We start from the raw sequence: 23,868 nt of genomic DNA on the forward strand, positions 1-23,868 counted from the left end.
ATTCTTGATGCAGGACGCGTGCCGGTCAAAATGAAATTTGGACACATCCCCCACTTAGGTTCGTAACAAGCACATCTCAGTGGGTGACTTCCAGCACACAAATTAAGTTCTTATTTGGTCCCAGCACAAATAGAATGTTGTAAGCATTAAGACCTCATACTTGTACCTATTTTTATTGTAAGTGTTCAACTCAAGGTTGTTGATTTCGATCCGACCAAAAGCCGGAATTGTTTCTTTAAAAGCTTGTTAGACACCCTAGCTTCAAGGGGACATTCCTCTTGTGGGTTTGATAACCCAGAGTCACCTCTGGAAAAAAGTGTGGATACTTTCTATTCCATTTGTGATCACAAAAAGAAAGTATCATCAAGGAACAACACAAGGGATTCCAAGAAATTTGAAGATCCTGCATTCATTTAAGATCGGGTGTTGTACTTGCTGGAGGAATGAAGGGGGTCCATGAAGAAGCAAGCACAGTTAAGCACCTTGTGACGAAGAAGCGGTCCCCGCTTGAGGAGAATTGGACGAAGGTCAACGCAGATGGTGCAATGTCAAACGCACTGGATTGTGAAGGTGGGGGAGCGGTTCTACAGAACCACCATGGAGCCTTCCTGGTAGGATCATGCCATTTCCCCCTCCATTATTAATCCAAAGCTGGTCAAAATTTGGCATGCAGGTGGGCTATTTAGTTGGCATGAGATTTTGGTGTCATGATGCTGACCCTGGAACTGACTCCTAGACATCCACAGGATCAACGACAAGACGAAGGATCCCTCAACCATTGAGCCAATTTTTGAAGAGGATAAGGAGTTACTCCCTTTTCACTTGAGGAGTTTAGGGTCAAATGGTGCACAAATAGTGAATAAAGTCATGCATAATTCGTTCAGTGAAGCCTACATAAATAAACTTTGTAAAACTTGGTTCAAGATACCGTCAGAGTGTGTTATTACGGTGGCAACCTAGGAGTGTGTCAAAGTCATTTTAATAAAATGCAGCAAATCATTCGAAAAAATACGATAGCGGTGGTAACGTTTTTTCCACAATTGTGTTTTTTAATTGCACGGTTATACCAAATGTTGTAATTTTTGGCAATCGAGTTTCGGTGGGGCCAAGTTAAATAAAAACCTTTTTGTTTCACACGAAGAGCAAACGATGGTTTCTTCCTAGAGTGATGGACCTAATTAAGAACCGAGTTAAGAACTCTGTTAGTACTATCAACCTATCATTGACCAACACCAATTCTCAACCATCAAAGAATAACCATTTTAGCTGGTCCAGTCCAGTCGCCGACACAGCCTTTCTCCCCCATTTCTTCTTACCCCAAGCGACAACGGCTCCCTCCGCTTGGCCTTTGCAGCTTTGCCATTTCCCCCAACTCCGCCGACCACTTCACTCATCAACTTCGCGCAGGCCAGATCTAGCCTCGTGTGTCCTCCCCTCCCCCTCCCTCCACACGCCCGCCTTATGGCTGCCGACACGGCGGCCGCACACGCCCTCCTCCTCCCCCTCGTCCTTGCCGTCGCCGTCGTTGCGCTCCTCCGCACTAGCAAGGCCTCAGTGCACCAAAAGAAACAACACCAAAGACGACATTCCATGTGACCATGACCGCTCGCACAAGAGGTTGTATGGCATGGAAAATGAGGCCTCTCATCCACCTGAACAACTTTTATAAAGGAGTCGAGGCCGAAATCTCAACAAAACATCCGCGAACGAAGCCAGAACAGAGTCATCCTCATTCATCTCCATCAACCCTAGCCGCCGCCATTTCCATCTCCATAGTCACCATCACCACCACAGTTCATCTTCCACTAGATCATACTTGTAATCGTGCATCGCACATGGCATCCATTGTAATACATATTATCAATCAATCAATCTCCATGATGTGTTCTTCAATGTGTTCTTCGTGTGATCTGATCTCCATGTGTGAGTAGTTTGGTAAGGTATGTGTTGAGGCAAGAGCCTTGCAAACCTTTGTATTTTGTTGTGGGGATCAATGGAAGTGCTTTGAATTAACGTCTCGTGTGTGTGATATAAAATTGTTCTATATATGTCTCTTGTCTCGTCTGCATTCTTCATCCCTGCAGGTACCTAGGATCATGAAGAGCGAGCCACGGGGAGGCTAAAGGCAGGGAGACTGTGAAGTGTTATTCTGAACACTAGTGACAGAAGGGTTTAGTACGGTAACACGGATCCTATCTCTGGGGATTTAGGAGGTGTAGTCATTAAACACCCAAATCTCTTGTCTGATTATTATAATCTTAATTATCAAGGCAACCCCGTGAGACGAATAGGCCTTCGGTTGGACAACTGATTCCTGATGCACGGCGCGTTCTGGTCAAGATTTAATTTGGACACATCCCTCACTTCGGTTCGTAACAAGCACATCTCGATGGGTGACTTTCAATACACAAATTAAGATCATATTTGGTCCCAACACAAATACATGGTTGTAAGCATTAAGACCTCATACCCGTACCTATTTTTATTATAAGTGTTCAACTCAAGGTTGTTGATTTCAATCCGGTCAAAAGCTGAAATTGTTTCTTTAGCAAAATCTTGTCAGAGACCCTAGCTTCAAGGGGACCTTCCTCTCGTGGGTTTGATAACTCAGGGTCACCTCTGGGGAGATAGATGTGGATACTTTCTATTCCATTTGCGAATCACAAAAACGAAGTATTATCAAGGAACGACACAAGGGAGTCTAAGAAGTTTGAAGATCGTACATTCATTTAATATCAAGTGTTGTACTTGTTGAAGGAATGAAGGACAGTCTATGAAGAAGCAAGCACAGTTAAGCGCCTTGTGACGAAGAAGTGGTGCCCGTTTGAGGAGAACTGGACGAAGGTCAACGCAAGCGGTGCAATGTCGAACGTGCTAGATTGTGAAGGCGGTGGAGCGGTTCTACACCATGGAGCCCTCCTGGCAGGTTCACGCTATTTCCAGAGCGGTTCTACGGAACCATCATGTTGCAATTTTCGGCAACCGAGTTTCCGGTGGAGCCAAATTAAATAAAAACCTTTTTTGTTTTCTACGAAGAGCAACCAATGGTTTTTTTTCTGAAGCAATGGACCTAATTAAGAACTGAGTTAAGAACTCTGTTAGGGCTATCAGCCTGTCATTGACCAACACCAATTTTTAACCATCAAAAAAAAGAATAACCATTTTAACTGGTCCAGTGCAGTCGCCGACACAGCCTTTCTCCCCAATTTCTTCCTTCCTACCCCAGGCGACAGCGGCTCCCTCCGCTTGGCCTTTGCGGTTTTGCCATTTCCCCCAACTCCGCCGACCCACTTCACTCATCAGCTTCGCGCAGGCCAGATCCAGCCTCGCGTGTCCTCCCCTACGCCGCCCGCCTCATGGCCGTCGACACGGCGGCCGCACGCGCCCTCCCCCTCTTCCTCGCCGTCGCCATCTCCGTCGCGGCGCTCCTCCGCACCGGCGAGGCCTCGGTGCACGAGTACAGCGGCCTCAGCTTCCTCAACAAGGGCAATGCCTTCATCCTCCACGCCGGGAGCGAGGGCCTCTACGCCCCCGTCTCCCCCGCCAATGCCACCGCCGAGGAGGAGGACGACGAGGCCGCCGCCGACGCCTTCATACGGTAGTTTGTCTCGCGGTTTTTGCTCCCCAGTGGCTTGCTTGCATCGTCTTTACAGCCGGCCGCGGTGTAGCGGAGCCTCGGTTTGCAGATGAGATCTTGGATCCCGTCGTCCCCGGGGTTCTGTCGGGCATTTGGATGGTTTTTGGTAGTATAGATGGGTCAAAGTGGGTAGGTGCTCCTGAGAGGGCGCAATTGGATCTTCACGGAAATTGTGCTGAGAGGGGCACCATTCCCGCTGAGTAATTCTAGCTACATGTGCATTGTTGAGTTAATTACTACGCTTGATTAGTTTGCAATTTATGGCATGAGTTGGTGTAGGCGTGTAGCTGGCATACTTAATGAGGGCTATATGAAGTTAGTACTAGTAGTATATCAAGTCATGGGCAGCACAACTTTGTCGAGGAGCAAGGTCAATCAAACTTTAAATTTTCTCCAAGTTGTGTTTGCGCCAGTAAACTAAAAATCATAGGAAATGACACCCTGTTCCTTCAATTTAAATTTGTTATGGAAATGCATACTAGCATGTTCTTAGTAGAGATGGGCACACGCATTTTGCACTCATCATTTATTGGTTGCTACTTTAATTGAGCATTTCGAATTGCATTAGTACTAGCTTGCTTCACTATAATTAGGTGCTTATCTTGCTGCCATCCTTCCTTCCTGTAGGCTCGAATTTCATATTTCCTCCACTTTTCAGGTTTGACAAGATTACGTTTAGGAGGCCAGAGGAGGCTAATGATTCTGTGAAAGAAACTACTTCATCTAAGGTTCAGATAATTGTCTTTGAAATAGAAGATCGTGAAATGATTGGTGGATCAGCATATGGTGGTCAAAAAGCAATTTGCTGTACATCAGATCTTGCAAAGTTGGGAGCTTGTGTTGAAGGCTCTGTCATCTACCGCCCATCGCAGGTGAATCCTGGCTGGCCACAGTTGTTTGTTGCTTCTTTTGATGGAAGTGATCTGATTGCAACGCTGCCTTCAAGGACCATTCCAGTAAAGAAAACTGGGATGTACAATATGTACTTTATACACTGTGACCCGGCACTTGCTGGACTGGAAATCGACGGGAAAACCATATGGAAAAATCCTACTGGCTACCTTCCAGGTCGGATGGCACCTCTTAAGAACTTCTTTGGGCTGATGTCATTTGCTTTCGTGATACTTGGTATCTATTGGTTTTATCAATACATGAAGTTCTGGCGAGAGGTTCTTCCACTTCAGAACTGTATTACTCTTGTTATTACATTGGGTATGCTTGAGATGGCATTGTGGTATTTTGAATATGCTGAGTTCAATGAGACTGGAGTTCGGGCAAAGGCCATCACATTTTGGGCTGTAACATTTGGGACTATTAAAAGAACAGTGGCTCGTCTTATTATTCTCATTGTCTCGATGGGGTATGGAGTTGTGAGGCCTACTTTGGGTGGTCTGACATCGAAAGTGGTCATGCTTGGAGGAACATTCTTTGTAGCTACAGAAATTCTTGAGCTAGTGGAAAATCTAGGTACTGTGAATGATCTGTCTGGAAAAGCTCGGCTATTTTTGGTCTATCCAGTGGCTATCTTGGATGCTTCATTCATTGTTTGGATATTTATTTCTCTAGCCAAGACCCTTAGCCAACTTCAGGTGAGCAGAACCTCTTTTCTGCTCGCTATTCTCTATTATTTCGTTTGCAGTATCTGTTATGGTGCCCTATCCTTTTCTTCTGTACCCGGTTTAATTTAAGAAAATGCACTGAACATTCATGATCTTTTTTGTTGTGTTCTTTATAGGCAAGAAGGTTGATGGCCAAACTTGACATTTATAGGAAATTCACTATTGCATTGGCTATTACTGTTCTGGTATCTATCGGCTGGATTGGTTATGAGGTATAGTGATGTATTAAAAACTATATTTGGATTCTGGATTACCAAATATTGTTTATTCATTGTCTTCACCCTTTGTGGAGGGAGTATTCTTTTAAATCATATCCGTACCTTTCTATTTTTAAGAATCTGGCAGTTTTTTTGTTCAGATGCAATGTACTACATCTCACTTGGTTATGTGTCTACTTTTTGTTCATTGATAGTAGAATTGTAACTTTTTGCAGATTTACTTCAAATCGACAGATGTGTTCAATGAGCGGTGGCAGTATGCATGGATAATTCCTGCTTTCTGGCATGCCCTATCATTCTCACTTCTTTGCGTCATTTCCTACCTGTGGGCGCCTTCTCAGAGCTCAATGAGGTATTATCCTACTCTTTTGATGACTTCAACCTGGCTAATACATTGGCCTTACTGTCTCACTGCGATTTCCTAGCAGTAGAATTGCAGTACCAATCATCTGTTCTACGAATATCGGGAAATTTGGAAGCATGCCATTAAGCTGTCTCTTCAGTCATGCTACCATTTATTGTTGGGAAGTGTTGCCTGCTACTGCCATTTTGTCACAAATGCAAACGTGCAACCTCAAAAAATGTTGTCAGGACTAGTTGTGTCCCACTACTCAGTTTTGCCATTAGAAGTTACAACTGCTCAAAAATGCCATCAATCCGTGAGATGCTTGCTCAAAAATGCCATTAGATATCTCAAAAATGCCATCGTTCTATTAGATATTTGCTCAAAAATGCCATTAGACATTGTTGTTTTTACGTCAAACCCGTTGACCATGTTCTATGACAAAAATAAGTCTAGACCCACATGTCAGTTCTCTCTATCTCACAATGATATGTGTGGCCCCACTTGTCAGGAGTAACCAAGCGAATAATTTTACAGGAAAATAAGAACGCTGTTGGGATCAAGTGGGCCCCATACTTTATTGTAGTGAGATAGAGGGAGAGCTGGCATGTTGGTTCATAGGTATTTATGTCATTATAACATGGCAAAAGAGATTTGAGATCACAATAATGGTGTTTAGTGGCATTTTTGAGCATGTGTCTAATGAAGCGATGGCATTTTTGAGCAGTTGAAATTTCTAGTGGCAAAATTGAGTAGTGGGACACAACCGGTGGCATAACTGATAAAAACCCAATTTTAAAATTTCTCAAAACCTGCTATACATTGTACAACAAAATTACATTACAACTTGTCTTTTTTTCTCATGTAAACACTTGCTGCATCATGTAAGAATTTTGAGCTAACCAAAGTGCAATGTAGATCTTTGTGGATAGAAACGGATATGTTCTCTGAAGCTCTTGGGCTTTTCATTTCAGATTTACCAATGATGCAAGTGAAAAGTTTGATCGAGAGGACAGCCTGTCATTAATAAGGCCAAGGCCCATTGTTTCCAACAACGGGTGGAGCGTAGCTTCGTCAACAGACGCCAAAGCGACGAAGAGCACAGACAGTGTGACATCTTTTGACGAAGACGACGAAGCAAACAAAAGGGAGTGACGCATCTGATGAGGCCGCCTCATCAGATCCTTTGAAGTGGATATGCTAGAACAATTTTGGTATTTAGCAGAGGGATCGGCCGTGCTAATTCTAGTCGTTGGGATACGGTCCTTGGAGGGGTTTCTTCCTTGTTAAATCCTTCTCCTCCATTGGTTTTTTCATACAGTGCATGCATCACTGTAAGGATGATTATATATGATAGGAACAGTTCATGTGTGGCGTTATAGGGGATGTATGGTGTATGATACTTCTCTTTGGTAGATCTCGTATTGCTTCTAGTTTATGTGAACACGAATGTTGGCAGTACTTCTGCGAGTGCAATTATTTGTTGCTATAAATGTGTTGAGATTTCCCTTTTGGTTTCAGCATCCCAAGGTTAGTGTAGTCGTTGAAAGACTGAAACCTCACAATTTTCAGATGTTTTACGGACAGCAGCAAAACCTTTACCTGCTGTTGAAGTTTGTGAGCCTACATGTATAGCTTGTAGATTCAGTTTGATCAGAAAAAAAAATGTATTTCTAGCACACTCTTTTTTTTTGCGAAAATAGCACACACACTATTTGCCCTAAAAGTCCATGATCTTGTTTTATTGTGCAGCTCACGCTAAAACATATTTCATCATGAACTTTTACAGAAATGTAGTACCCTGTCGATCCAAAATAAGCGTTGTGGTTTTAGTATACATCCCTCTATACACACGCGTACTTTTTAAACTTCAAAATATGAATATTGTTTTTTTTTCTTCTTTCCAAAACCAGTCTCCATGGAGCCCAGGAGCAAGAAATCCGTACCCCCTCTTGAGTCTTGACTGCCCTTGAATCAGCGGTACAATAGTGGAATCCACACAAAAATAAATAAATTACGCACGAGCAGAAGCACCCTTTGCGGCCGCACGTCCTGGAAAGAACAATAAGAGCCGAAAAAAGGGAGGATGCGCAAAGCAGCAGCAGCAGACCGAGACTTGTATTCGTCATCGGAGAATATACCCGGCCGCCGTGTCGAGGAATTTAGACCAAGCGATGAAGCGAACGAACATGCACGATCGCTGAGCGGACATCCCGGTCCTGCTTTCGGTGGGATCACCGTCGTGACGCCGGACGGACGACGAGTGCGCGCGCCTCCACATCCAGATGGCGCACCTACAGCGGAGGAACGGCCGGCCGTCGGCATCGATCACGGCAGGCACCACCTGCGCCTGCGGTTGGAAAACTCTTCTCGGAAAAGGAGGACCCATGGACGCCGCACGGACGACCGGGGCCGCCTGTGAAGCACCCTCGCCTTTTCCGGCTCACGAGCCGCACGAGCGCGCGCACTGACCGCACCACTGGACGCTGGGATTTTGGCTGGCACGCCTCACCCTCACGGGCGCCCGCTGACTTCTCTCCGGCACCCGTCGTCGCCCCTGGCACCGCACGCACGAAACCAAATGCCATTCGCCTCCCGTCCCGGGTCGGTCCGGGCTTTCAGATGGCATCGTCCCAGCTCTGCTCAACAAAAACCATCCTATACATGAAGAACTAAAACATACAGTAGCACAACACGTTAGGGCATGTACAATGGTTGATAAAATAGTCTTATCTTAAGTTTTGCATGTAATTTAAAGATGACAAAGAAAAATGTCTACAATGGGTCATTTCTTAGCCTTATCTTCAATAACTGACAATTCCTAAAAATGTGATGAGACATATTATGCTAAGAGATCATCTCTTGTCTTATCTTAAATAAGAGAAGACAAACCTTCTCTTGAGTCTCTCTCCTCCACCTCATCATTTATCCTACATGGCACTCGAAAGATAGCACCATTGTACATGCCCTTATAGCGCACCTGCTTTTCCGCTTGAGAATTGAGACCATTTCGGCTCTGCCCCTGCCGGAACTGCCGATTGGGTCGGTTGTTCGTTGGGGTTCCCTTGCTGTTACGTGATGCGGCATCGGTTATTCGGTTAGCATGTGCTGGATCTGTTCTAACGACACGACAGGGGAGGGAATGATTGGCCTGGCTGCTTATGATGATGATGCAATCAGTGTCCGTTGCGCCGGCCTCTGCATTCGGCAATGTTGGGTCAGGGACGTGATAATGCGGAGTATTTAAGCTGTGAGCTGTATGCATGCCAACAAATGTCTCTCATTGCTTCTCGCTCAACTGTATTCTCGTTATGCACCCTACGAGTGACCTAACCTGATTCTTGCCAATATTCGCATGTTTGTATTCTGGAAAATATAGTTTTTTCTTTCCTTTTCCTTTCAGAGCTCTTGTAACGTACTCCCTCCGTAAAGAAATATAAGGGCTCATTTGATTCAAAGGAATTTTATAGGATTTCTTAAGGATTGAAATTCTTAGGATTTTTTCCTATGTTGGTCTTTTGATTCATAGGATTGGATCCTATAGAAATTTTTTCTACGGAATCTTTTGTACTACATTTCACAGGAAATCTAACCTCCACTCCAACCTCTTTTCAAAATTCCTTTGTTTTTCCTGTGGCATCAAGCACTCATTGCTAATCCTGTACTAGTATTCAGGTGGGCATGCCACTCCAACCCTATACTTTCCCTATTCCCATGTTTTCAAAAATCGTACAAATCAAAGAGGCCCTAAGAGTGTTTAGATCATAGTGATCTAAACGCTCTCATCTTTCTTTACACGGGGAGTAATATGTGATAGCAGGTAACAGCCAGGAACGATGAATTGTGTGTTAAATTGTACATGATAGAAAGGTTTAACAGATATAGCAGAATCTGAATATTATTATTAATATTCTAGCCTCCTTTCTGTTACCTTCGTACTTATATTTGCTTTTCTATGATCGTTACTGAAATCCTTAGCACACCAGTAGATCCACACAGTAAGCAACTTATCAACCACTAAATAGGGACAAAGACATGATGAGCATATTATGGCTGCACCACTGGTTAACAGGTACAGGGCCTTCTTTTCTATGTAACTAAATACCAGCCCAAATCAAAGCTCTGATACTCTAGTCTACTGCCGAGTGCAACAAGATGATACATTGATCAATTCGCTGCCATCTGCTAGAGCATAGGGTTTATTTATCAAGAATTCAAGACAGGGGAGTGATAGATACTGGTATTTCACTGGAAAAGGGACCTGGGGTGGAAACCTCAAAACTGAAACTTGAGGCAAGAACTTTATCCTACATAATATAAAATTGCAACACAAGTAGCACAGCTGATTTTATATCTAATCTATCAAGTGCAATCTTCGTATTTATATTTGATTCAACCAAGAGGAAGGCAGGACACCCAGCTAAAGGTCAAATGAAGACCAGGAAATTACAACTTACAACTATGCGACATTACTAAAAGAACATTCCTATATAAACATGCTGCTACACAAAATTACAACAACACTTTAACAAATGCACAAGATCGCCAACTGAGGAAGAAACACCAAGACTTTTGACAGCGTCAATATGATCCTGATTCTGTTTCAGATTACCTCTAGTAGAAGAAATCATCACCAACTACACCCTTAAGTCTCGTGAGAGTGAAACAAAATACATACCCGACTGCCTGCACTGGCTTCACCGAAGAATTAAAGAATGCTCGGCAACAACACCCAACCAAGTGATACGACTACTGCAAGCTTCAAGCAATCTCTCATCCATGGGATCTCCTCCTATTATGCGGCGGAGGTGGAGACCCCTCAAAGAAATCCATCACAGATATCTCAAGGTCCTCAACTGTGTATTTGATGTACAACTCTGGATGCCTCCCATTCTCAATATGATGCCGGAATCGACCAAGGAAGGACCGGTATGCTGGGAGCAGCTTCTCTGCTATTGAGATCCTAAGCTCTTCTTTCAGCTGTGTGTCAGGCACATACCACCCAGACTGAGCCCTATGTGCCTCCTCGAACGCAGCATTGAAAGACTTGAAGCGCTCCCGAAGTGCTGATTTGGATATTCCTGATGAAAAGCCACCGCTGACATGGAGACCCTCGTCTCTTAGACAATTCAGGATCTTAAGCCATGCACTGCGCTGGTAAGCTGTGGCTGCCAACCGGAACTTACCTGTGAGCCGCTTTAGGTACACATCGCCAATGAGTCCCCGGAGCTCAGGCGAGTCCTTTACCTTGTGCACGATATAGTGCACATTGTTCATTAGGAACAAGTGAGAGAGTGCCGGGTCCTTGTAGAGTGATGCCTTGCCTTCAAGGTTGTGTTCAAGAACCACAATAGTCCAGATGAGATGAGCAGAAAGGGGTAGCTGGCTGTCAGGATCAGGAAGGTCCAGATCAGGAAATGACGGTCTGAGCTCATTGCCCTCAGCAGAAACGCGCGAGCTAGCTGATGGCCGTGACACGATCAGCTCAGAAAGTGTCGTCTTGTAGTCTGAAATGAGGACAATGTAATTCATCACATAGCGAGTGAGGGGATGGATGGTGCCGCCGGGTACTGGAGTCTTGGACGGGTCACGGAGAACGGCGCTCTCGAACTCGGAGAGTATCCCACGGACAGCATCAGCCAGACGCGCCCTGATCTCGGTAGCCTGCACATATATGGATTCCGCGGCCTTGGAGGCGGCGAAGATATCGGAGACATCAGGAAGCAGATCGGCCAGTGCATCGTGCAGATCAATGATCTTGAAGAGCTTCTCCGGTGAGCGGCGGCCGATGCTGATGGCCTCGGCAAAGCCAAAGAGCTGCAGCGCGGCGCCCTTGACAGTTTCGACGAAGGGGGCGGCGGGCGTGGTGGTGGGAGCGGGGGTGGCGATGGTGGGGTTGGAGACGGGAAGGTCGTGGAAGATGAGGAAGCAAAGGCGGCGCTCGCTGGCGAAAACGCCGCGGACGGCGGCGCGGGCTGCGCGGATCCAGCGGCGGATCTTGACCTCGACGGCGTCCCACTCGAGCCGCTGGACGTCGCCGATGGTGAGCTTCTCGACGCCGAGGCGGCGCAGGGCGGAGTCGACGGCCGGCTTGCGGACGGAGGCGTAGACCTGGACGCACTCGCGGTCGTAGCCGGCGGCGGCCATGCGGGAGGCGATGGCGTTGAGGTCGGTGACGGCTTCGGGCGGGAGGAGGTCGATCTCGCGGATGCTGCGCATGGAGCGGTAGCTGCTGCGGCGGCCGACGGAGGACTCGACGGAGTCGTCGTCCACCGGCGGCGCGTCGCCGACGTCGGAGAAGCTGGAGCGGTCGCTGCACATGGAGAGCGAGCTGAGGTCGGCGAGCACCTCGATCTCGAGGTCGACCGCGCGCGACGCCAGCACGTGGCGGAACTCGTCCTCGAGCCGCGCCATGGCGACCTGGACGGCGCCGGAGGCCCCCGCCGAGGAGGTGCGGCGCGGGCTGCCGGGGGACGGCGGCGCGAGGCGGCGGAGGTCGTCCACCGCCTGGAGGAAGCGCTCGGCCTCCGCCCGGTCCCCGCCGCCGTCGAACAGCATCTGGTCCTCCCCGCCCCCGCCCCCGCCCCCGCCGCCCGCGGGCGCGGACGCCGTGGAGTTCCACCGCCTCACCACCCTCTCCGCTCTCTCCAGCTCCGCCGCGGCGGATCCGTCCATGCTCCGCCCCCTCCGGTCCTCCTCTCCGCAGCACACGACAGCGCCCCCGGCCAGCCGCGCGATAAACCAACACCAATAGCAGGGAGGGAGGCGCAGCCCCGGCTTTGATTCGGGGCTTGGTGGGGCGGCAGGAAGCGAACCACCGGCGGCGATGAGGCTGCTGCCTTGGCTCTGCGATGTGATTCGCCTGCTCTGATGCTCTCTCTCTCTCTCTCTCTCTACTCGCTAGTTAGTCCAGCGAGGGAAGACCGGCCGATTTCTCTTCTCTTTCGCTTTGCTTTGGTCGTTTCGTTCGGGCTCCCTCCCCTCGCGATAATTATTGCGCGGATTAGCCAAGGCTGAATCAGATTTTATACTAATTTTTCTTCCTCCAGAGCCACGAGCTGACGACCATGAGCTGAATGCTGGGCCCACCTGTCAGAGATGCATCGAACAAGGGGGTACGTCTGCCCCGCCAGCGGGTCGGCACTCGGAAGGGCATTTAAAAGAAAAACTTTCAACTTAGGCCAAAACCTTCGTTTTATTCGGATTCTGATCGTTTGGATCTTGCAAAAAGACGACGTTCTCCATTTCTCCATTTACGCTCGTTGTGTGTTCAACAAGCGGACACATTCGTCCGGCCGTCTGAAGTTTTTGCAAAAAGTCGAAAACTGAAATTTAGCACCGCGACCAGTGTTCATGCTAGCAGCCATAGTTCATGTCGGCCTGAGCGCCAACGGCCGGCACATATGCCATCCTACAAAATGAATAATCCTCATAGTTTCACGCTCACAACAAAAGCCAACGGCCGACACACATACCTGCCCAACAAAATGACCATAGTTCATGTCTCGCAGCCTTCATAGTTCATGTCAGCGCACAAGCCGTCTCACTCGCCTCCATCGATCATCCCCTTTTGCATATTCTTGAACCAACTTATTCTTTTCGGGGACATCTTGCTCAAGTGCACAGTCATGAAACCTAGCACCACCTCTTTTTCTTTGGTCTTTGCATTGGTGGCCAACGATCTCGAGCTTCTTCGTTTGGACGTCCACCTCGATCTCGAGCTTCCTCCTCTTGATGGGCTTCTCCATGTCGAGCTTCTTTGTTTGGAGCTCCATGTAGGCCTTTATTTGATCCTCCTTTTTCTTGGTGCTTCCTCGTCCCCTTTGCTTCCTTTTCGGTCATCATGCCTTGCAAAGTTTCTTGCAAGGTGAAAGATGCCGCATCACGCTTCTCGTCCACCTTCGAGTTGGTTTGGCCCCTCGGTCTCTTCACCCCATCTCCGTCCCCACTCACGGCCGTCGACCCTCATTATTCTTTAGAGCATCATATTGATCTTGAACTCGAGACAATCTTTGACGAGCGTCCAACAATGGATGACAGTGAATGGCTTGTTCGCATGTTGGGCCTTGAAGGCTTCCAAAGTTTGAAATGCCTGCACGATCAAAGAGAAGGCCACAATGTAATAGCGAAGGACACAAAATGCAACAAACATGAACATGGCATAGGAATGAAGAGAAAAGTTCATACCAAGTTGCCCACGCCTAGGCCACTCATGGGATGGGCTTCGACGCTCTCAAGCGCGGCACAAAAGCTTGTTGCATTCTTATTGGATAAACCCCCATCTCTTTTGGATTGAGTTGATGGCACGGGTGCTCACAAACTTGTAGGGCGGAAACTTCCGACGTTCATGAAAGGTCGCATGAATTCTCCCCCCGCCAAAAGACACATTTTTGCTCGGCGCCGGTCTTGGGATCTTGCCCTATTTCCTTCCAACTCTCGCAAATCAACATGTCCTCATCTTTAGTGTATGATCTCGTGCTAATGTTTTGCTTTCTCTTTTAGGCATTGACTCTTTGGGTGAGCTCGTCGAGAAACAATGGCTCATCCTCAATGTCTACGCCCCCTTCTTCGTCTTTGCAATAAAGGTCATCATGCCACGAGTTGCCATGGTCGTCGGCCTCTTCTTCATGGTTTCCATGGCCAATGTTGTCAGTCTCTTCATCTTGGTCGCGACCATCTTCGCTTTGGGTCTCGTAGGGATCAAAGCCTTGGCCTTGGCCGTTGGGGGTGTAAGGTTTGGCCACGGCCCTCGTAGATGACGTTCTCCATGAAAGCATTGAAGTCGGGGTCGTCTTGGCCTGGCGTTGGGTTGGGCGTTCCATTGAACAGGTTGCGTGCGTTTGGAATGTTGGCCATCAACCGCAGCTGCTTCCTTTGCATCCCGGTGGCCGATTGACCGGCGCCACTGGACCTAGGCATGACGTTGAGGTCGATGACGGCCATGGGGGCGGGTGTGGCCGCCGTGATCATGCTGCCGTCTGACGACATGAAGAACCGGGTCGCAGCATGGGAGTACGATAGATGAACACTGACCATTTGCGGTGTTACGGAGGAGCTCGGTGACTGGCCCTGTGAGGGCAAATGGTCGACGAGCGTGTGCTCTCTGGGGCCATGGCGGCGTTGGAAAGAGTGGCCGGTGCGGGTCGGCACAACCCTAGCTTGAGAAGGACGCACGTCGTCACTGCCTGCGTGGCCTTGGCAACGATGACCTTGTTGTCCTCAACGGCGGCCTTGTGTTGCGCGGCGGTGGCCTCAAGGGCGTACTCGGCAACAACTTTTGACTCTGCCTGAACGGACCTTCGGGCTCTTCTGTTGGTCGATTCTCGGTCGAGTCGGTCGAGCTCTGCCGACGTGAGCTCTGACCTCTGCTTCTTTTGCCTCTTCTTCGTCACGTGACAGGCGGAGGTGGCGGCCAGGATGGTGGCGGCGGGTTGCTTCCGGGCATTGGCCATGGAACGGGAAGGGGCAGGAGGGTTTTGGGGAAAGAAATGGGAAATGGGAGCGTTGTGCCACCGGCGGGCAAGTCAGGGGAGGACAAGGGCTCGCGTCTTGCCCGTCCATGCGTTGTCCGTTTCGATGCAAACGTGACTCAAATTTGGGCCAAAAATGGATCGGAGTGGACAAAAAATGGACGCATGTTCGTTTGTGGGCGCATGTTGGGCCGCCATTTCTGTCTTTTTCGGCCCAAACGGACGCGGCCGGACAGAATGGGGTTGCGAGTTGGAGTTGGCCTTACTCATCAAGTCTGTAGACCACCTAACGACAACTACAAAACATTAGAGCAAACCGAAGACACATCCACCATCTCTTCTCCCTAATCGAACCGGGCAAACTTTGTTATAGTACATGATCGAATAACCATTGTGCTAAGACCTTACAGGACTAGCGCAATAGAATAGCAACCGTCGCCGACAAAAGGAAGCGTGTATCGAAACGATCTAACTTGTAACACATGAACATTGAAGGACAAAGATCGGATCTAAACAGATCCATCAAAGACAATCATAGATCAAATGCCACAAGATCCACCGAAGACACACTCAACACATCTTTCAATGACGCTAAACACACCCTCAAGGCGGCAGCAGATGGGAGAACCACATTCCATCTCCAAAGAAATCGCCATCGTCTCGCCTTCTTGAGCAAAACACAACCACTAATAAACTCAAAAGAAACCAAAAACTGAATCAGAATACCTCCATCGCACTTCCATGACCCTAAGACCATTGGATACGAGGCAAACCAGCGCCCACGAAAGGCAAGGAATCCAAAGAGTATATACAACCGGTCCCCTCGAATCTTCCACAAACATCCGGATGGACAACCCGATCACTATCTGGACATGAGAGAAAAGGAAAATAATGACCCGACTAGATCCCACTTTGTCGCCGTATGTTCAGGATGTCCGCAAGCCCTTATACCCAGCCCATATATGGGGAAGATATGGGGATTCCCGGTCGTGTCCGGGCGATGCGTCGTGTAGGATTTAGCTCACCCTTGACATTTTTTCTCTTTCTCCATTTCCATGAATCTTATGAATGTGAGCCGATGTATAAGACGGAAAATGAAGAGCATGGCCGCGTGCACAGACTAACATGGACTCAAAGTGGAATGACTGGACATTGACCGTACGGGTCCGCGGATGTTTTTCTTTTTGAAAAAATGTTCCAATCTATTCATCATCTATCAAGGCAATAAAAAACATTAAAAGTAAAAGTTATACCTAGATCCGTAGACCATCTAGCTACGAGTATAAACAGTAGAATGAGTCGAAGGCGCGCCGCCGTCATTATCCCTCCAACAAACCATGCAAACCTTATACTCCCTCCGTTCCATAATATAGTGCGCTCGCGCTTTCCGAGTTCAAAGTTTGACCATAAATTTAACCAACGAGACCGACTACGATGAGAGCAAAAATTATACCACTGAATTCGTATCAAAATAACGAATTCAGTGGTATAATTTTTGTTCCCGTCGCAATCGGTCTCATTGATTAAATTTATGACCAAACTTAAATCTTAGAAAATGCGGGTGCACTATATTGTGGAACGGAGGGGGTAGTAGATAGTTGGGATGTTTGAGATGTCAATTTATGTGATTGTAGATTGCCTAACCGTCCTGTGCGCAGTCCTGAGGAGTAAGGGACGTGAGCTCTAGTGCAGATTCCTTTTAGCTGGCCTGCGTTACGTTCGTCTCGGCCGGGGCAAGTCACGTCGTTACGCCATTAGCTATTCATTCATACTTTTCTTTTCACAACGTTACGCCATTGATTATGCGTTAACGAACATGGATATAATGCTACTGTTAGGGATTTGTGGTGAGAAGACAGCCATGAAAGCAAGCTGACCGACAGCTCACGGGTTGGATCCTGACTGGACTGCACACCAGCCGCAACAACAGGACTTCCTTCCGGTGCCTGACTGACGGCAACCATCCTAGGTTCAACTCGCCCAACAAGCGCCAGCCTAGAAGCATCACTAGGAGATCCTCTATCTAAAAGTTCAAACCATTCTCCCTATCACATTTCTTTAAAACTTAGAAAATTATTATTGCTTAGGGCATCTGCATCGTTGATCCTTAAATCAAACACCGCATCTGTCCGCAAACCGATGAAATCAGTCCACGGACACTGATGTGAAAATTGGCCATCCTACCAGGGGCGGAGACAAGGGGGGCGAGCAGGGGCTAGACCCATGCCAATCGGTCGCCCCCCTCAACCGATTTTAGCAGATTGTGTACTATAAATTCCTTTTTTAGCAAATGTGTACTGTACATTCCTAATGGCTGTAGATAATTGCATCATTAAGCCCGTGTAAAAACTAGTTTTACACTTAATATGGAAGACTTAAGCCCAGTAGCCCATACTGCCATATATGTAGAGTATGGTCGTGGCTGACTATTGTTTCCGCTCTGGACAATCTAGATAATGTGATCCATCCAATTGGAGAAAGCCTCGTAGGCTTATCCACACGTTCGCTACAAAATCCGTACAACCCTCCCCTCTGTCACCCTCCGCGCGGGCGACCGAGGGGCTCCATCCCTAGCCACCAGGTCACCGCTCCTTCCTCTCCCTTCCCTCCGTCGTCGTCGGTGGTAGGCGCCGGGCTTAGCCTGTGCGTGTGCCGGCGGCGGCGGAGGCGCTCCTCCCTCTCGCGGGTCAAAGAGCGACACGGGGCTCCCTGGCTCGAGGGTGTGATCCCGATCTGGGCTGCGGCGGCGCCGATCTGGTTCATGACGGTCCAGATCTGGACTTTGGCGGTGTGGCGGCTGGCCGGCATCCTATCGTCGGCTGTGGTGGCAGTGCATGCACTGCTCCACCTGATCTAGGGCAGAGGACCTTGGATCCGGGGCGGCGGCCCCGAGGTGGGCCTCCCTGTCCGGTGGTGCGGCGGGGCGGGCGGGCTGTCGGGGATCGGGTCGGATGGCCGACGATTATCAACTTGTTCAACACTACTGATTGTAGAGTTCAATCTAAGTTAATAGAAAACAGAACATGCTTTTGTAGTTCCAAACATATGTTTTTATGATTTATCATCAAACTATCATGAGACTTAAAAATATCATGATGTTCCATGAGTTGTGTTAACATTGGCTTTTCGCCCCCTCATGTCCAAATCCTGGCTCTGCCCCTGCATCCTACCGTAGCCACACACATTCGCCTTTTTGTAGAAGTCCACAAGCTCGAAATATAACCGCATATTAAGTTGTAGTTTATCTAAAAATGTTTCAAATGCAACAGTACTTCTAATTTAAATATTACAATCCAACAAAGTTTTTAAATTATGGCAGGTCAACCTTGAATTCAACTATAACATATGTACTAGTTGTCCCTTTTAACCGTCTACTTATGCTCAATCAAATCTTGCTTTAGTTGCTCATGAGTTGCTCCTAGATTTGTTGATGCATTTGAAAAAATTCACCAAACATGGCTGGATTCTACTCTGGAAGTTCGATAGGATCACTCATGTTCCAAATTCAAGAGTTGCGGAAACATTCTTGCCCTCATCCTCTATGATCATGTTGTGCATGATCACACAACATGTCATCACCTCCCACAAGCTCTTCGGATCCCATTGTTTAGTAGGTCCATGCGTTTGGAGAACTCTAAATGCCCTCTCAACATTCTTTCTACATGATTCTTGTCTTTAGCAAAGTGAGACATTTTCTGACAAAGTGGCTCGGAGATGGTCTTGACTAAGGTAGCATACGGAGGATATATACCGCCAAATAGATAGTAGCTCATGGTGTATTCATGTTCATTGATGGTATAGTTGCAACGAGGAGCTTTTCTTTCGGTCAGCTTAGCAAACAATGGAGATCGTTGCAACAAATTGATATCGACCCAGACATGCCAAAGAAAAAAGCGTGCCTAGTCCAAAGATCATATAATGCAACTTCTTCAAGAATGATGGTGAAGTTCTTAACATGGCCCTGATATTGCCCTTGTAGAGATTTTGTGCAGTCTTTCATCTCCAATGTATGCAATCAAGAGATCCGAGCAAACTTTGCCACCCTCTTGCTTCCGATATTGCCAAGAGCCTCACGATGTTTGTAACAGTTCGTTCTCTTAGGTACTGAGGTCCAAACGCCAAGACCATGGTAGTAGCAAATCTAACCATGATATCTCCACACGTGCTCTTACACATCCGTATGTATTCGTCCCACGAATCAACAGTCGTGTGCTACTCCGCAAGAGTCGTTGGGTTTCCCCAAAGAGGAAGGGTGAAGTAGATAGTAGTAAAGTTTTCCATCAGTTAAGAATCAAGGTTTATCGAACCAGTAGGATCTTCTAAGCTAACAAGATAAACAACAACAGTACACAAACAAGATAAAACTTGCACCCAACATGGCAAGCGGGTTGTCAAGCCCCTTGTCTTGCTACTTACAAGTTTAAAAGCAAATAATAAAGGTAGATAATAGTGAAGTGAAACGGCAAATGATAGAACAATTTTGCAGAGGAATTTATTAATGGAGAATAGACTCGGGGGCCATAGGTTCACTAGTGGCATCTCTCACTCAAAAATAGACGAATGACATGTTAAACAAATTACAGTTGGACAATTGAAAAGATTATAATGTTTATGACTATGGTCGTTCTCATATAGGCATTACATCCATCATAAGTGGACCGTTAATCCAACTACATCTAGAACTAATACTCCACCCAAAAACCGCTATCCAACATGCATCTCAAGGTATTAAGTTTGTAGGAAACTGAATATCATAATAAGAAGAGATGGCATAATGTAGATAGGAACAAGTCAATAAATATGACTAAACCCCGTTGTTTTATTCTTAGTGGCAACAATACAATATGTGCATTGGCCCTTATTGTTACGTGGTTAGAGCACCACAAGATTAAACCCACTACAAAGCAAAACTACCTCTGAAGATAAATCAATCAAACTTGGCCAGAAAGACAGATAGATCGTAAAGCATACAAAGCTATTTACTTCTGCAGCAACAAAACCCAAATAGATTCAACAGAGTTCAATGAGCAATCTAATCATAAATTAACAATTCATCATGCCCCAACAAACACACCACCGATTACATCAAGTTGATCCCAATCAAGAACGAAAACATGATATTGAAGATCCAAAAGAGAGAGAACCATCTAGCTACTACTATGGACCCGTAGGTCCAAAATGAACTACTCACACATCATCATGAAGGTAGCAAGGTTGATTAAGATAGCTCCGACAATGGTTTCCCCCTTCGATAGGACTCCAGATGGGATGTCTTCGGAACAGTGGTTTGCGGCGACGTTAAAATTCTTCTATGGGGGTGCAGCAGATGGTTTCGGTATTTATAGGATTTATGGCGGTGGAATCAGATTAAGGCGGTTCATGTGGACCCCACACTGACACGTGACTATGTGGGACTCCTGGGGCATGTCTCGATCTCTCCCGAAGCTTCCTGTGTTTCTTGTTGCCCCAAAAAATTGTGTTAAATGCCCAACGTATTTTGACCTCCGTAGATATTGATTTCATGTGAAACCAAAAAGAAGCAGAAAAATGAGAACTGACACCGGGCACTAAATTTATAGGTTAGTCCATAAAACTAATATAAATTTATATAAAAAAGTATATAAAAATTATAATATAATAGCATAAAACAATCAAAATTTATAGATACATTTGAGACGTATCATTGTGCCATATGCAAGCATCCGCAATGTGGCCATGCGCTTCTGGTAACTAGAGAATCCAATCCTCACTAAAACATCCTTCTTCAAGATGAAGTAATCATCAAATGACTGGACTATTTGGAAAAGTAGTAGAAACAAAAAAAATCACCCTATGATCAACCGGGAACACCATGAAGATGTGGTTCGGATCGGTTCGTTACCAACTCCGAGTTGTAGTGGAAGAAGAGTCAGTGTAGATCGTACTTGAAGTGCCTCGAACCATAGATGAATTATCCCTCGAACCGTCCACAGACGATCCCTCGAAGAGAAGACCAAAAGCATGGTCTCTCCATAGTTTACAAGCGTAAAGTCTTCACGATCCGGCAACGCTTCGCTGTCCAGAGCTAATTGTCGCCGGAGAATTAGAGAGAACGGATTATAACCACATCGGGGTTCTAATTATGAGGAATAGAGAGGATTAGATCTAGCTCTAATTGGATCAACTAGAACTAGAACTAGAGAACTAGATGAGGCTCAAAAACTTGTATGTCCAAAGGCCAAAATCCACTAGTATATATAGGTTGGAGGAAGAGGAGGGGCGCCACAAGGGGGAGGTTTCCCATCCCGTTTGCGTGGGCCAGGAGGGGAAACCACCCTCCAATTCGGCCTCCTCCCCTTCCTTCTCCATGAAGATAGGGGGTGCCTCCCTATTGGACCTAAGTGGCCCAATATTCGTTCCACTTCTTGGCCTTTTAAGGCCCGTTGATATTTAATTAAATATAAATGCCTCCTAACTATTATTAGAGAATTTATTATTAATTTAACATCTCCAGAAACTTTTTCCACCTATATATTATTTATCGGTAATACCCGGTGAACCCCAAAACCCTTCTGGTGACCCTGAAACGCTTCCGGTTGCTCTCGAAACTATTTCAAATAATTAATGGAACTATTTCATAACTCTTTCCTCATTACTCCTGTCCTACTAACACTCACTAGATCATGATTACCTTAAGCTTGTGATCATGTAGAGGTTCGGTAAAACATAGACATCAACAAAACCCCTTTCGTTCAATGACCGATAGCGGAACCGTGGACGTCCATATTGATCCCTATGAGTACACAAATGGCATTCGAGTGAACCTTTGGTTATAACGTGTTATTCCCTTTGATTCATGGTACTTTACAAAATCCATGGTGAGATATATCAGTATCCTCTTGAGTCATTCTCATGCTCACTATATCGGTCTCCTTGTTAGAAGATTCGTCCTTCTTTCTCGTTGATATGTTCCGGCATCCCCATGACACAGTCACCCGTGTCTGCCAAGATGATGACGGATGCCGTCACACTGAGAGGGCCCTAAGAATATCTCTCCATTGTCGGAGAACCAAATTCCACTCTTGAGCTATCTAGTCCCTTGTCAAACTTTTTGATGAACGTGTAAGTTCTTGTTATGATCATCGTGTTACAGATGAAGTTTGAGCAACCCAAAAGTTCATCATACGATAAGAAGTAACTACGATACTCTCATGGTCTAAGGAACTAAAACATACGTTAACTCTCCGTGTTATAATGATTGACTTGTGACGATAGCATCTTGATACGTCCATTTTGCATCATGTTTACCTACTGTTATTTATAATGTTTTTATGCACAATAATGCTTTTTGGAGTAATTCTAATGCCTTTTCTCTCATAATATGCAAGGTTCACCCAAAGAGGGAGAATTCCGGTAGCTGGAAATCTGGACCTGAAAAAGCTACGTCAGGCTACCTATTCTGCACAACTCCAAATGAGCTGAAACTTCACGAGGAATTTTTATGGAATAAATAAGAAATGCTGGAGCAAATGACTATCGGAGAGGGGCCACATGGTGAGCACAAGACACCAGGGCGTGCCGTGGTGGGTTGTGCTCAACCCATCCCACCTCGGGTGCTCATCTTCTGGTATATAAGTCATTTTGACCTAGAAAAATAAAATAAAGAGAAGACTTTCGGGGTGAAGCGTCACTGTCTCGAGACAGAATTTGGGTAGGAGCACTTTTGCTCTCCGGCGGAGCGATTCCGCTGGGGGAACTTCCCTCCCAGAGGAGGAAATCATTGATTTCTCTCTGGTTATAGCGCCAAAAAAGCTCCTGTCTGCTAGTACTACGTCGGTATTTCCACAAAGAGGAAGGGATGATGCAGCACAGCGATGGTAGGTATTTCCCTCAGTGAAGAAACCAAGGTATCGAACTAGTAGGAGAACCAAGCAACACAACATAAACATCACCCACACACAAATAACAACACCTCGCAACCGACGTGTTAAAGGGGTTGTCAATCCCTTTCGGGTAACGATGCCAGAAAATTGTAGTAGATTGAAATAATAGATCACAAATAAAATAAATTGCAGCAAAGTATTTTTGGTTTAATAGATCTGAATAAAAATGCAAAGGAAAAGCGGATCGCAAGCAAATATATGAGGAAGAAGACCCGGGGCCGTAGGTTTCACTAGTGGCTTCTCTCGAGAAAGATAGCAAACGGTGGGTAAACGAATTAATGTTGGGCAATTGATAGAACCTCAAATAATTATGACGATATCCAGGCAATGATCACTACATAGGCATCACGTCCAAGATTAGTAGACCGACTCCTGTCTGCATCTACTACTATTACTCCACACATCAATCGCTATCCAGCATGCATCTAGTGTATTAAGTTCATGGAAAAACAGAGTAATGCAATAAGAACGATGACATGATGTAGACAAGATCCATTTATCTATTGCGTAGATATAGATCCCGTCTTTTTATCCTTAGTAGCAACGATACATATGTGTCGGTTCCCATTTCTGTCACTGGGATCAAGCACCGTAAGATCGAACCCACTACCGGGCACCTCTTTCCATTGCAAGATAAATAGATCAAGTTGGCCAAGCAA

General features: G+C 46.4%; 2 protein-coding genes across 4 annotated transcripts; one reads left to right on the top strand and one right to left on the bottom strand.

The window, feature by feature from the left end:
* Positions 1-3,202: 3,202 nt before the first annotated feature.
* On the top strand, positions 3,203-7,329 carry LOC125528469 (Lung seven transmembrane receptor family protein). Its single transcript, XM_087526238.1, has 5 exons — positions 3,203-3,598; positions 4,296-5,226; positions 5,373-5,468; positions 5,690-5,826; positions 6,792-7,329. Exons 1-5 carry the CDS (start codon positions 3,357-3,359, stop codon positions 6,970-6,972), a joined length of 1,587 nt encoding a protein of 528 aa, XP_087382364.1. The 5' UTR covers positions 3,203-3,356; the 3' UTR covers positions 6,973-7,329.
* Positions 7,330-7,589: 260 nt separating this feature from the next.
* LOC147971674 (exocyst complex component EXO70B1-like) lies at positions 7,590-12,834 on the bottom strand. Of its 3 annotated transcripts, none has more exons than XM_087526236.1 (3): positions 10,496-12,834; positions 8,798-9,015; positions 7,590-8,456 (listed from the first exon to the last, which is right to left on the bottom strand). In XM_087526236.1, the coding sequence occupies exon 1, from the start codon at positions 12,490-12,492 to the stop codon at positions 10,591-10,593; it is 1,902 nt and encodes a 633-aa protein (XP_087382362.1). In that variant the 5' UTR covers positions 12,493-12,834; the 3' UTR covers positions 7,590-8,456; positions 8,798-9,015; positions 10,496-10,590. The 3 variants fall into 3 exon arrangements, with proteins under 3 accessions (XP_087382362.1, XP_087382360.1, XP_087382363.1); XM_087526234.1 differs by having other exon boundaries at positions 7,590-8,475; XM_087526237.1 differs by lacking the exon at positions 8,798-9,015 and having other exon boundaries at positions 7,593-8,456.
* Positions 12,835-23,868: the final 11,034 nt, after the last annotated feature.

This window comes from Triticum urartu, chromosome 5A (genome assembly GCF_056163025.1).
Source record: "Triticum urartu cultivar PI428250 chromosome 5A, HENAU_Tu73, whole genome shotgun sequence".
In the NCBI taxonomy this organism is placed as follows: domain Eukaryota; kingdom Viridiplantae; phylum Streptophyta; class Magnoliopsida; order Poales; family Poaceae; genus Triticum; species Triticum urartu.